Raw genomic sequence first — 12,912 nt, 5'->3', positions numbered from 1 at the left:
TTGTGAATTGGTATTGCAAAAACGGAGATATATGAGTTGTAATTTACAAATCGGTTGTGCATTGGTATTGCACAAAAACATAAGTAACGTGATGTTATAAAATGTAGTGTCATGCATGATTTGATGAGTAAAAGATACAAGCATATAAGTCGAAGTTTATTCGTTCCTTTTGCCCTAACGGGAAAAGCGATATCATTGGGCCCCTCAATGATTTGTTGTCAACATCTGAAGTACTTGGCTGAGCCCGAACTGAATTGATGTGTTCAATTAGTAGTCTGAATTCAGTCATCATAAATCAAGAAATCAAGAAACAAAATCTTGGACTATGAAATTGATTCTAATCCACGTCTCATGTACATATGATATCTTGTAGAACACATGAATATTTGATCACTTATCTTAGGGCCAATAACTGATTTTAATTAGAGGTCGGCAGTAGCTTCGGAAAGCACTCTTTGCGAGTTACTTCAAGGTCTATACTTGCAATTGTAGTTACAAATTTATCCATGTGAGAGACTGTTAGATTAAGGTTTCTAAGCCAATAAATAAATTGGTATATTATTGAATTAAGAGCAAATCCCTTTTGGGTTTCCCTTATAACCAAAAATAGATAAAAATGATATTAGGAGAGAGAGAGAGAGAGAGAGAGAGAGAGAGAGAGAGAGAAACGTTTTGTTAATATATATTATATGATTAATATATTAATGTGAATAGATAATTGATATGTTAATTTGTTATGTGATTAATAAATTAACATGAGATCAATAGTTAAATAATTGATTTGTTAATTTATATGGTTAATAAATTAATAAGAAACTAACTAGAATTAAATAATTATTAAGAAAAATTAACTTGGAATTAACTTAAATTAATTAAAGGTGCAAGGGTTGAATTGTAATTGTTTAATAGATGAACAAAATAAGCAATTCTAGGATCATCCAAGGAGTGAACGAAATGGGGAGTCTTTCTAGGATTTCCAGAAGCCTCCTGGTTGCATAAAAGGAAAGGATTTGAATTAGGATTAAATCTATTATTTAATCAGTTCAGATTCTGCTTTGCTTGCAAGTTACCTAAACTATAAATAGGACCCTAAGGCCATCAATTTTCGTTCATGACATTCCTAAGAGTATTAGGAACGAAATTTCCTTCTTCTCCTTCCCTCTCCTCTTTATTCTAGGGTTTCTAGGATTTTTGGTGTGAGCCATCAGAGGCACGGGTCTGGTGCTTGCTTTCTAGAGATTGTTGAAGAAGGATTTTATTGATCATTTACAACAATAATCAAAAGGTATGTAAACCCTAAAACCTTTTATGTATTTCAAAAATAGCAGGGTATTCCTAGGGTTCTTAACGTAAATTTTTTTGTTGCAATCAATAGAGAAAACTTAGATCCAATAGGTTGCATGTGAACTTAGGGTTAAGTTTTTCCGACACATATTTTTTTGTAACCCATAAAACCTATCACAAGATGTCTTCCTCTAGTCTAGAGTTGCCTTTTTATAGAAGAGATTTGACTATCATCTTCCCTTTCACCATAATGTGGGATGAGATGTAATTCCTTTATACCATATGTCTTTCAATATTTCAGCAAGTAGAAAAGAGTTTTTGATTTTTATTATTATTTGCTTTTATCAAAATTGGTGCCACTAGGTTTAAACCTGAAACTTAACATTTTATATCATCTATAGTTAGCATTACAAGTAAAAGTTATCTGTAAAAAAGTAACATATTAGTATGTTTTATTAGGTATTTTTTTTGAAGATTGACATGATCATGTTGACAACAATATAAATTTTTACCCTTGGGAGACGAAATCAAGTAGTGGCTCGGAATCTCTCGGAACCCATACCAGATCAGCCCCTAATTGCCACTGCATAGGATGAATGATGTGGACTATGACACGGAAGGGATTTTCATCATTTACTATATTAACAAATAATAAAGAAAGATGAGAGCAATGGCCAAGAATCAGGTGAGGTTTTGTTATGGTACCCGTAGTGGCACCGTCAATGCCTAACTTGTTTGTATGCAGTGCAAAAAAAATCAATTTTTTAAATAGTATTGTGTCACTACTTATTTCCCGTGTCACCTGGTGTCACACTTACTATGAAATTCTAGATTTTCCATGCCGAAAATTATAGTATAATTTTTAAAGGATATTACACAAAAGGTTCTTATAGGAATCATGACGTGGGAAATACCGATGTAAACGGCGGTGACACATACCTACACATCTCGAACATGGTGGCTACAACTGGGCTACCTTCTCCTAATTTTGGCACGGCCCATTTAAAGTCACTTGGACCCCATATAATTAAACCCGATTCAAATGTTGTATCCTCTCCATCGAATAAAAACCCGAACCATATAAATCCTATACCAGATTTTGAAATGGGTGATTCAATTGGAAAGAGAAGAAAGGTGGACCGATCTTTTGCCTCATTAATCACTCCACGCAGAATCTTCGATCCCCCTCTCGGTGACTCCTCCCAACCGATCGACGACACAATCCCAATTCAGTGCCCTTCAAAATCTACACTCTGTTCTCTTGATTTGAATAAAACTATATCTATTTCAGATTCTTCTAGCTGTAGCATCTCCACTGAAGTTCGTTCCTCTAATAACGAAATTGATAGCACCATCAGAATTGGGAATGAAGTGGGTTTCCAAATCGGCAGAGATGATGATATTGTGGGAAAGTTGTTTGCAGGTGATGGCGGTCCTATGGTTGATCAATGAATATTATGACTTTAAACATCAGGGGTATGGGGGAATCTCACAAAATAGATTGGATATGCAAGCTCAGGTTCACTCAAAAGTTCGATTTCATTGGTATACAGGAGACAAGAGTATCTGATTTTAACTCAATTAATGTCAAAGGTTGCTGGGGTTCTTCCAATTTTGATTGTGATTACGTAAACCCGACTGGTTGCTCAGGGGGTTTAATAAGTGTTTGGGACCCAACAATTTTTTGTAAATCTCACTCAGTCTACTCCAGGAATTTTATTGCTACTTCTAGAACATGGAAAGGTTTCCCAGGCACAACTACAATCGTGAATATCTATGGTTCTCAATCTATCATAGAAAAACGTATACTATGGGCTAAACTTCTAACACTAAAAAGAGGACTAAATGGAATTTGGGTGTTTTGTGGAGATTTCAATGCTGTGAGATTTGCAAGTGAGAGGGTAAATTCTGCATTCTGTGATTATACTGCTTCCGATTTTAATCAATTCATTGCAGAGGCCGGTTTACATGAATTCAATCTTGGGGGAAGGAAATATACCTTTCTCAGGGACGACGGACTCAAATTGAGCAAACTAGATCGATTTCTAGTTTGTCAAATTTTCATTAATGTCCAACCTTTAACAATTGTGATAGCGTTGTCTCGAGAGCACTCAGATCGCTCTCCAGTATTATTAAAGCCCTCCAACACTGATTTTGGTCCATCCCCATTTAGATTCTTCAATTCGTGGCTGTTAAACAAAGATTTCAACGATGTCTTTGAATCCGCATGGAATAGTTTTCAAGGATATGGAACTCCCGACAGATATCTCCTGTATAAATTATGATTTTTAAAAGAGAAACTAAAAGAATGGAGGAAAATGGAAGTAATCAAAGAGACAGGTGATTTAAAAAATTTAAAAGAGACGGTTGATCAGTTGGAGTCGGTAGCTGAATCTCATCCCTTAACTGAAAATGAAGTTGGGATAAGAAGAGAAGCAATGGTCATAATCAGAAAGCTTGAAGAGGAAAAAAAACTTGATTTGAAACAAAAAGCAAAGGTAAAGTGGATTATTGATGGGGATGAGAACACCTGGTTTTTTCACGGGATGTTAAAAAATAAATACAGCAAAAGTAGAATAAATGGTATCAACATCAATTGAGTGTGGTCTTCTGATCCGAATACCATCATGAAGGAGGTGGTGGAGTTTTTTAGTGCCAAATTTCATGAACTGTATCTAGATAGACCAAAGTTGATTAGTCCACTTTTCAAAAAACTCCTACCATCTCATTGCTTTACTCTCGAATCTCCATTCTCAACTGAAGAAATCAAGAAAGCTATTTAGGGGTGTGGTACCGAGAAAGCTCCTGGACCGGACAGCTATACATTCAAACTCATAAAGGAAAAATGGGAGAGCGAGACATTATTCGTTATATCCAACACTTCGAATTAACTGGTACATTCTCAAAGGGTTGCAACTCGTCATTCATAACATTAATTCCGAAGGTGAAGGATCCGATCTCACTTGCGGACTACAGACCCATCAGTCTAATTGGGTGCATTTATAAAATTGTTGCCAAGGTTCTAGCCAACCGTCTCAAAAGCGTTATTGGATCAGTAGTGGATGAAGCTCAATCAGCTTACATCAGTGGCAGAAATATACTGGATGGTCCCCTGGCTATGAATGAAATACATAATTGGGCAAAAACAAATCCAAGAAAGCGATCTACTTATTCAAAGTAGACATAGAAAAGGCATTTGACACAATAAATTGGGGGTATTTGGACTCAATAATGGAGCAAATGTCTTTTGGCAAAAAATGGAGGAAATGGATTTTTGGATGTCTGTCTTCGGCACGAGCTTCGGTTTTAGTGAATGGGCCCCCCTCCGATGAATTCCCAATTACTAGGGGAGTTAGACAGGGAGACCCCTATCACCTTTTCTGTTTATAATTGCAATGGAAGGGCTTCACGCTGCAATTCAAGGTGCGTTCGACAGGTCTTTAATTCATGGAGTAAAGCTTCCAAACAATGGTCCTACTATATCGCACCTGCTATATGCAAATGATGCCATATTTTCGGGCATGTGGGACTTGGGGAGTATTAAAAATCTCTCTCGGATTCTTAAATGCTTTGAAATATCGTCAGGACTCAAGATCAATTTTCACAAGTCACAATTGTTTGGAATTAATGTCTTTGATTTTGAACTTCAAAGTATGGCGCAAGTCCTGGGATGCCTTAAAAGCTCTTTTCCTTTTATATATCTCGGAGTGCCTGTGGGGGCTAATATGGCGTTAAAGAATAACTGGAAACCGGTAATTAGCAAATTCCATACAAATCTGTCAAACTGGAAAGCTAGTACTCTATCGTTTGGGGTAGGTTGACTTTAATTAAGCCGGTCTTGGGAAGCGTTCCTACATACTATCTATCCCTTTTCAAAGCTCCACAAGGTGTACTAGATGTTCTGGAAAGAATCAGAAGAAAATTCTTATGGGGTAGCACGGATGAGAAAAGGAAACTCCATTGGGTGGATTGGAGTAAGGTGGTTGCGGATAAAAAAGTTGGTGGACTAGGCGTAGGTATATTAAAGGCTCAAAACATTGCTTTGCTTACAAAGTGGTGGTGGAGATTAAAAAATGAAAAGGGACGTATCTGGATTGATGTCATCAACAGTATACACAATCTTGAAAACAAACCTGCAGTTTACCTTGCAAAGAAAAACAGAACTGGAGTGTGGAGCAACTTCTCCAAAGCTATCATGAGCCTCAAGTCTTATAATATTGACCCAACGACTCTTTTTTCCCTTGTACCTAGTGGGAATGTGAAAATCCTATTCTGGAAGGATAATTGGTATGAAGATATGCCTTTACAGGACAAATTCCCACATCTATATAACCTTGAATCAATAAAAAGTTGCTCACTGATGGACAGACTTTGCAATACAGACTTTTCATGGAAATGGAGAATGAAAACAATGAACACAAAAGCTCGTATGGAACTTCATGAATTTTACAAACTTGTTGGATCCATTAATTTTGATTCACCATCTAAGTTTGGATTCTGTTTTAAACCAAGCATGGATGGAATGTATGTGGTGAGCACCCTAAGGTGATTGGTGGATTCATATCTTAACCAAATCTCGGGACCCATGATTTCATGGTCAAAGGTTATTCCTCTAAAAGTCAAATGTTTTGTTTGGAGGGCGGCTATGGACAAAATACCAGTTACTGAGGCATTAATTCATAGGGGTATTGATGTTCAAAACAGGAACTGTCAACTATGTGGCACGGGTCATGAAACCACATCTCACCTGTTAGTTGAATGTGAATTTTCTAAGATGGTTTACTACTGGATATTTCGATGGTGCGGGATTCAACAAACGCAATTCAGGAATGTCAGAGAACTCATTGATTTTGCTGCTTCATGGGGGAATTGTCCAAAAAAAAGGAACACGCTTTGCATGATTATATACTCCACCATTTGGAATATATGGATGACAAGAAATGATAAAATATTCAAAAAGATTGGTGTCAATCCGACTAAAACTGCAGATTCTATCATACACCAATCGTTTGAATGGAACAAATATTGGGGTGATGGTTTGGAATGTTGGGCAAATTGGAGTGCTTCACCCTTCCTTTTGCTTAATTAACTCTAAAGTCTTGATCGTTTTTGTAACCGTTTTTTTATCTTCTTTTGTTTCTATTATGTATTTTCCATTCATAGCGGCTTGCTATTGTATGGCCCTTAATTATTTATAATACTATTTGCCGTTTCAAAAAAAAAGACAAAAGCAGGGGAATTTGATTAATTTGTATGTTTTTAAAGGTGTTATTTAAAATAACTAACCATACATCATTTTTAAACCCTAAAAATTTGTTGTAGATCGTAGAACGTTTAATGTTGTCCTAAAGTTACAATCTTTATAAAACCTATAGATTTCAGCAGGGACCATTCGTGAATTGTTTCTTACGATATATCTTCTTTTCTGAAATTAAATGCGTAAATAAGTAATTATATATGCACGTGGGCATGCACGATGCTTTTTATTTAAAACTTTTAAAACCATTATTGAAAAAAGTTACTTTAGTATATATACAAAAAAGTTTGGTTTGAAATGGCCAATCACTTTTTGCAAATACCATCTAAATTGTGACACGTTCAGTCAACGTTATTACATAATAATAGTCAATTTCATTATTATTGTATTTTAAAATGTTAGATTATTAGTTTTTGTATTCGAATTTAAAATTGTTCCAATTTTTTGTTTGAAATTCTTTCTACCAAAATCATGAATTATAATATTCAATAAATGTCACTAAATCAGAATAATATATTTACATAATTAAAATCATAACAAATAGATTTCGTTAAAAATATATAAGTCATTGTCATTTACACTCAAATAATTTTTTCTAAACGAAATTGATATTTTGATATAAAACATTATTATTATCTGAAATAATGTGATAACACATAGACAACTATTAAAGTTAATATTTAAACATTATAGTAATTAATGATTGAAGGTGATGATGAATAATAAAATTTATCTATCTTTTTACCTTATAATATAATTTCATTCGTATAGTAAAATTAAATTTGAAAACAGTGTCAAAGTTAAAAAGTTTTACATTGATTTTTGAGACTCAATGAATAAGAAATTTTAATTAGTATTGTAAAAATACTATTGAATTAAACTGTATTATGTTGATGGTCTCTTATAAAATAGTATAGGACAAGTACTTATATATACATAAAATAATATAAAGGAATGTGAATGATATTTATAGTAATTAATTTAATCTCTTAAAATATAATAAGACATGAGATTATTGGTGAAAATATTTTTTTATAATTATTGTGTATGATGATCTTAAATCTTGACATCTGTTTAAAAGAAAATTGGGACAAAATTATAAATGTTGTTAATTTTATATAAGAATGAATCAACAATGATAGAAGTTTGTCGTATATTGTTAAAAATAAAGAAATGAGCATATTGTAGTATACAATATTTTTTAGTCTAACGAATCAAATTTCTTTTGATCACCTATATTATAAGAAAATTTGACTAATTTCATTGATGTATGTTTATATAATTATAACAATTAAATGTTCTACTGAGATCATTAACCATTTATTTAAGTCGTTTAATTGTATTACAAACTTATTTTAAAACTTTTTAAATTTCATCTAATATTAGTTAGCATTAAATTATTTCAACTCAAAACACTTTCTTAACTTATAACATTGAATTGTTAACAATATTTGTTAACATAAAGATTATATCTTAATAATTGACAAAAATGATAATTTAATATGGAAATTAATGAGAGTATTATAAAAGAATATACATGAACATTAAGTATGAAAGTTTATGTATCTCATTTAAATTGTGATTTTGTAGAACATTATGATATGTATCAAGCTGTATACTCGTTAGCATATGTTAACTTTTATATATTACGAATAACAAATAGTAAAAATAAATACTATAACTTTTAATAATATAAAAAATACTAAAATATCTATTAAAATCTTTATATTCAAAAAATATAGTAAACACTTATAAAACGTATAAAAACAAATATTAAATGCTATTAGCTTAATAATTATAAAAGTTAAGTTGAAAAAACTTAAGTGATTAATTGAATGGCATTTGAATGTTTTTATAGGTTTAAAATGTATGTGGTGAAAAAATGGCGATTTATCTTGAATCACAATGTTTTGGATGTCTGTTTTTTATAAGAATTATATAGATATAGACGATCCCTTTAAAAAACTTATATATTCTAATATTTTTTTCAAGTTTAATTACTCCATGTTAGATGCCATTTTATGCATCTTTTAGGGTAGTTTTCATTATTATTTAGGATCATATTTTGTACATTTTCATTTTTCGTTAGAATTCCCGTACTGTTCGTGTTTTGAATTCAATTTCAGATGGTTCGAGTGGAGAAGTACTTTGGGAGCAGTTGGATGCGCGTTTGAAGCTTAAAATGTAGTAATAACTTATGAACGATTCTGAGGAATGCTTGGAAGATGTTTTGGACAAGAAACATTCGATTGAATTGATCACACGAAGATAGATTCTACAATCTGAAGCTAAATGATGTTGCTGGCAGCTTTGACCCCCTGTTAGTATTTTGATCATATCTCATGAACCATAACTCCGATTGACGAGATTCAAAATGTTCTGAAAACTAGACGAAATTTAGGACGTCTTACGTAAACCATGTGATCACAACTCTTGTCCATGCGATCGCATGGAGCCTTTATGCGATCATAACTTTGCTCGCAACTTGTCTTCGAGGTTTTTTAGTGCCAAAAATTCATCTGGGAGTAAAAACTCAGAACATGCGATCGCAACTTAGCCTTATGCAATCGCAACTTTGCCAAAAAAAGCCCAAAATTGCATCCTACTTCATTAAAAAGGCCCGTGACGTGTTTTCTTGAAAACCTGCAATCGCAACCTCAAAACATGCGATCACATGTTATCCGTTTCTTGTCCCGGAAGCTTTCACCTTGAGTATAAAATACAACCCTCATAATCAGTTGTAAGGGTTGGACGATTCTAGATGAAGAAAACCACTTCTGAAGGCGATTTTTGAATTATTTCAGCGACTTTTGAAGATCTAAAGACTGCGAATCATCTCATCCAGTTAGTTTATCTAGATTATTCAATAAATGTTTATTTTATGTAGTTTGATTTCGTTTTTGGCAATGTGTGGCTAAACTTTAGTTTTCAGTTCGACATAGACTAGTACTTTTCATGTGATTAGCTTTTAGATCTGATTTTCGTTTTGTGTTTCTATTTAGATTTTTCAGTTTTGAGCTTTTTGAACGTTTCGTTTTAAATTCTTATTAGTCTGATCACCTAGCTAGGGTTTTATCATTCCAGTTAATCAATTAATAGAATCTGTAATTTATCTAATAAATTGGTAATAAGTAACAAGTAATAAATCAGTTCCATGTTTGGGATTTGACATTATTATAAACTAAAAAACTATATCTTTATGCTTCCGAGCTTGTGAGAAGTATTGAATATTGCTGGGAATTTTACATAGATCTTAATGTAATTTTTCTGATTTAATTAAGAGCTTATTTGATTAAACAGTAAAAGTTAGGGTTAATTGAAGAGCTTGTTTTGATTAACTAGTTTAGATAAAAGATATTATACTGGAGTTTGTTAGTTTTTCTCAGTACCATTTTAGATAGAAAGCATCTCAAATAATCAGATCTGGACGAGTTACATGATTATGAAAGTCACATCATGTAACATTACGTTTAAAATAGAGTAATTAAATAATAAACCGGGAACCCCAACATGTAAATTTATATTTTATATTATTTTATAGTAGCCCTAAAATCCATAATATGTAGCTGGGTGTTGGTTTCGGGAAGCCAAATGATATAATTTGGATTTTTGGGGGTTAAAGTGTAATTCCAGGATTTATTTTGTAAATATTTTCAGAAGTCAGGGGGTGTTTGGTAAATGTTGGACTAAAATTGAAGGGATTTTGGAATGTTGAGGGCTAAATGGTAAATCTGGACTTAAATTGAAAGGAAAAGAGAAGGAGGGGATGAAAGCGTTAATATGGTCACAAGTTTGAGTTGAGATGGATGCATATAACTCGTCATTTCCCGTCCCATAACCCTAACCCTAATGAGTCTTCCAGCCACCACCTTAAGCCTCCACTCCCTCCAGCCGCCAACTCCCTGTCGTCGCCGCAAAACCACCACGTAGCGGCCGCGCCAATCCCACTGAAGAAGAAGCCGCCGTTGAACAAGCCCCCGCTCTGTTGCTGCCGTTGCTGACCATGTTCCGGAGAGATCAAGGGCGAATCGAGACTAGTTTGGAAATCGGAGAACATGGCCGTTGCTTTAGCCGACATCCGTCGCCGCCCATGCAAACGTCAACGACATCGATTCCTCCGGCTGCTACTCGGTTCACTGCTCCGGTTGTCCCACTGCTGCCGTAAGCGCCGCTGTTGCCCGCCATTCCATGCTGCTGCCGTCAACGTACACCACTAGGTAGCTGGTTGCTACTAATGCGCATGTTGTGTGTGTTTTGCTTGGCCGAACAACATCAAGAGAAGCCACCACCACCACCGTGAGGTGGTGGCTAGCACCTCCAACCACCGCCTGCCGCCACAAGGGTGGCTGAGCGTGTGTGTGTGTGTTATATTGTGTGTGTGTGTGTGTTTATTTTGGGATATTATGTTGTATAATCGTATTTTTGGCCGGAATAATCAAGAAAATCGCCACCACCACCATCGCGAGGTGGTGGCTGCCGCCTTCTGCCTCCACCCGTAGCCGTGTTAGGTGGCGGTGTGCATTTATGTGTGATTGGATTGTTAATTAAGTTGCTTGGACATGTTTTGGACAAGAATCATAACCACCACCACTGCAAGGTGGTGGCCGCCGCCGTGAGCCGCCGTTGACCACCACTACCCGAGGTGGGAGTGGGTGGTGCTCGACTTATTTAACCCTAATTGACCTAATGAAACTCTAATTGACCCAAAAACCTAACCATTTGACTAATTGGCATGTTATTGGGTTTGAAACCCAAATTAGGGTTTAGAAAACCCTAATTTTGGATTTGTTAGTTTGGAATTATCGAGACCCGCGTTTTGGGCCATTGGAACTGAATTATGAATTACACTCGACCACACCGTATGATTTACCTAGTAGAATGACAGACTTAATGGATTAAGTCCTTGATGGGTTAAGTAAGAACACTTAACCCTAATCGTCATTTTATGTGAAAAGCCCTAATTGGGTTTGGCTTCTTGTTGGGTCATTTCTTGTACTAAGTTGTTGTGGGCCTTCGTGGGCCAACTGGGAACATGTTTATGGACTAAGAAAATTACTGGGCTTTAGGATAAGGCCCATTGGAAAGGCTTGGGATAGGTGGGCCATAATTGGGCCTTGATGATTATGAGATATTGGACCATCAGAATGCCAAATGTTTGGACTAGGATAAATGGTTGGGCCTTAAGGTAAGACCATGTAGAGGGTTGGGCCCAATTTGAAAATTGGGCCATATGTTGGGCCTTGGTTGATTATTTGGCTTTTGGGCCTTCAGAGTGTGAGTTGGGCCTTGGTTTTGAATCAAGCTAGGTTGGGGGTAAAGTAGCCTTTTTACCCCAAGCATGGACTTATGGTTATGTATTGGAACCCAATTATTAATTGGGTCTTGTTTTGATGTTGACAGTTCGGGAATCTGTCAACCAGCAGCTGGAGTTTTATCCACAGGACTTCAGCAGTATGAGGTGAGTCTCCTCACCATACCAATGGGTCGAAGGCACCAAGTCCGGTCCATTTTGTGATATGTGGTACACTAGTTGATGTAGTGATATGTGGTATACTAGTTGGTTATATGTTATGTGGTATGCTAGTTGATTATGTGATATTGCATGAAATACCATGGGGGAGACCATGGCACTTAGATGTAAGACCATGTGGGGGAGCCCATGACTTTCCATGTAAAGATCATGGGGGGGCCCATGACGCTTGGATGTTAGACCATGTGGGGGAGCCCATGGCTTTCCAGGTAAAGACCATGGGGGAGGTCATGGCACATATGTGTAAGACCTTGGGGGGAGCCCACGACATCCTGGAGTAAGACACTGGGAGGAGCCCACGACATCCTTATATGCTTATATGTCTAGACTTATGTGATTGATATGACCTATGTGATTGATATGGCTTATGTGATTGATATAACTCCTGTGATTGATATGGCTTATGTGATTGATATGGCCTATGTGATTGATATGGCTTATGTGGTTATGTGGGGTATGCTCTGGGGAACTCACTAAGCTTCGTGCTTACAATTTTGTTTATGGTTTCAGGTATCATTGGTTTGAAAGGAAGGGCTCGACTTGATCGCATTGCACACACCCGTGTTTTCCACATTGTGTGATTTTGGGATGTAACTCTGATAAATGTTTTAATTAAGTAATGTTTTTGAATGGTTTGATTAAGTAACATTTGTATTTGACTATAACAAAAATAAAATTTTTACCCTTGATTTTTGGGTCGGTACACAGCAGAGCTGAAATCATTTTTTATATTGATTTTCGTTTAATTTAATATCACTGCATTTTTAGTTTTTAGCTTATAATTAAAACCCTCTTTTATATTCTGTTTCTTGACTAGATGTGCCTGGTGCAAAAGGCATTG

General features: G+C 35.4%; 2 protein-coding genes across 2 annotated transcripts; both read left to right on the top strand.

The window, feature by feature from the left end:
• The first annotated feature begins 2,762 nt into the window (after positions 1–2,762).
• Positions 2,763–3,569, top strand: LOC145105977 (uncharacterized). The gene has a single exon (XM_079043037.1). It carries the CDS (start codon positions 2,763–2,765, stop codon positions 3,567–3,569), a length of 807 nt encoding a protein of 268 aa, XP_078899163.1.
• A 2,360-nt stretch (positions 3,570–5,929) lies between these two features.
• Positions 5,930–6,373, top strand: LOC145105976 (uncharacterized). Its single transcript, XM_079043036.1, has one exon. It carries the CDS (start codon positions 5,930–5,932, stop codon positions 6,371–6,373), a length of 444 nt encoding a protein of 147 aa, XP_078899162.1.
• The last annotated feature ends 6,539 nt before the right edge of the window (positions 6,374–12,912 follow it).

This window comes from Lactuca virosa, chromosome 4 (assembly GCF_052849685.1).
Source record: "Lactuca virosa cultivar CGN04683 chromosome 4, Lactuca_virosa_CGN04683_v6, whole genome shotgun sequence".
Taxonomy (NCBI): domain Eukaryota; kingdom Viridiplantae; phylum Streptophyta; class Magnoliopsida; order Asterales; family Asteraceae; genus Lactuca; species Lactuca virosa.
The sequence above is the reverse complement of the archived record's forward strand: the minus strand, read 5'-3'. Positions and strand labels throughout refer to the sequence as shown.

Excerpts from the sequence above, each read along its gene's own strand:
- LOC145105977 (XM_079043037.1), top strand. The coding sequence starts at position 2,763 with ATGGGGGAATCTCACAAAATAGATTGGATATGCAAGCTCAGGTTCACT.
- LOC145105976 (XM_079043036.1), top strand. The coding sequence starts at position 5,930 with ATGGACAAAATACCAGTTACTGAGGCATTAATTCATAGGGGTATTGAT.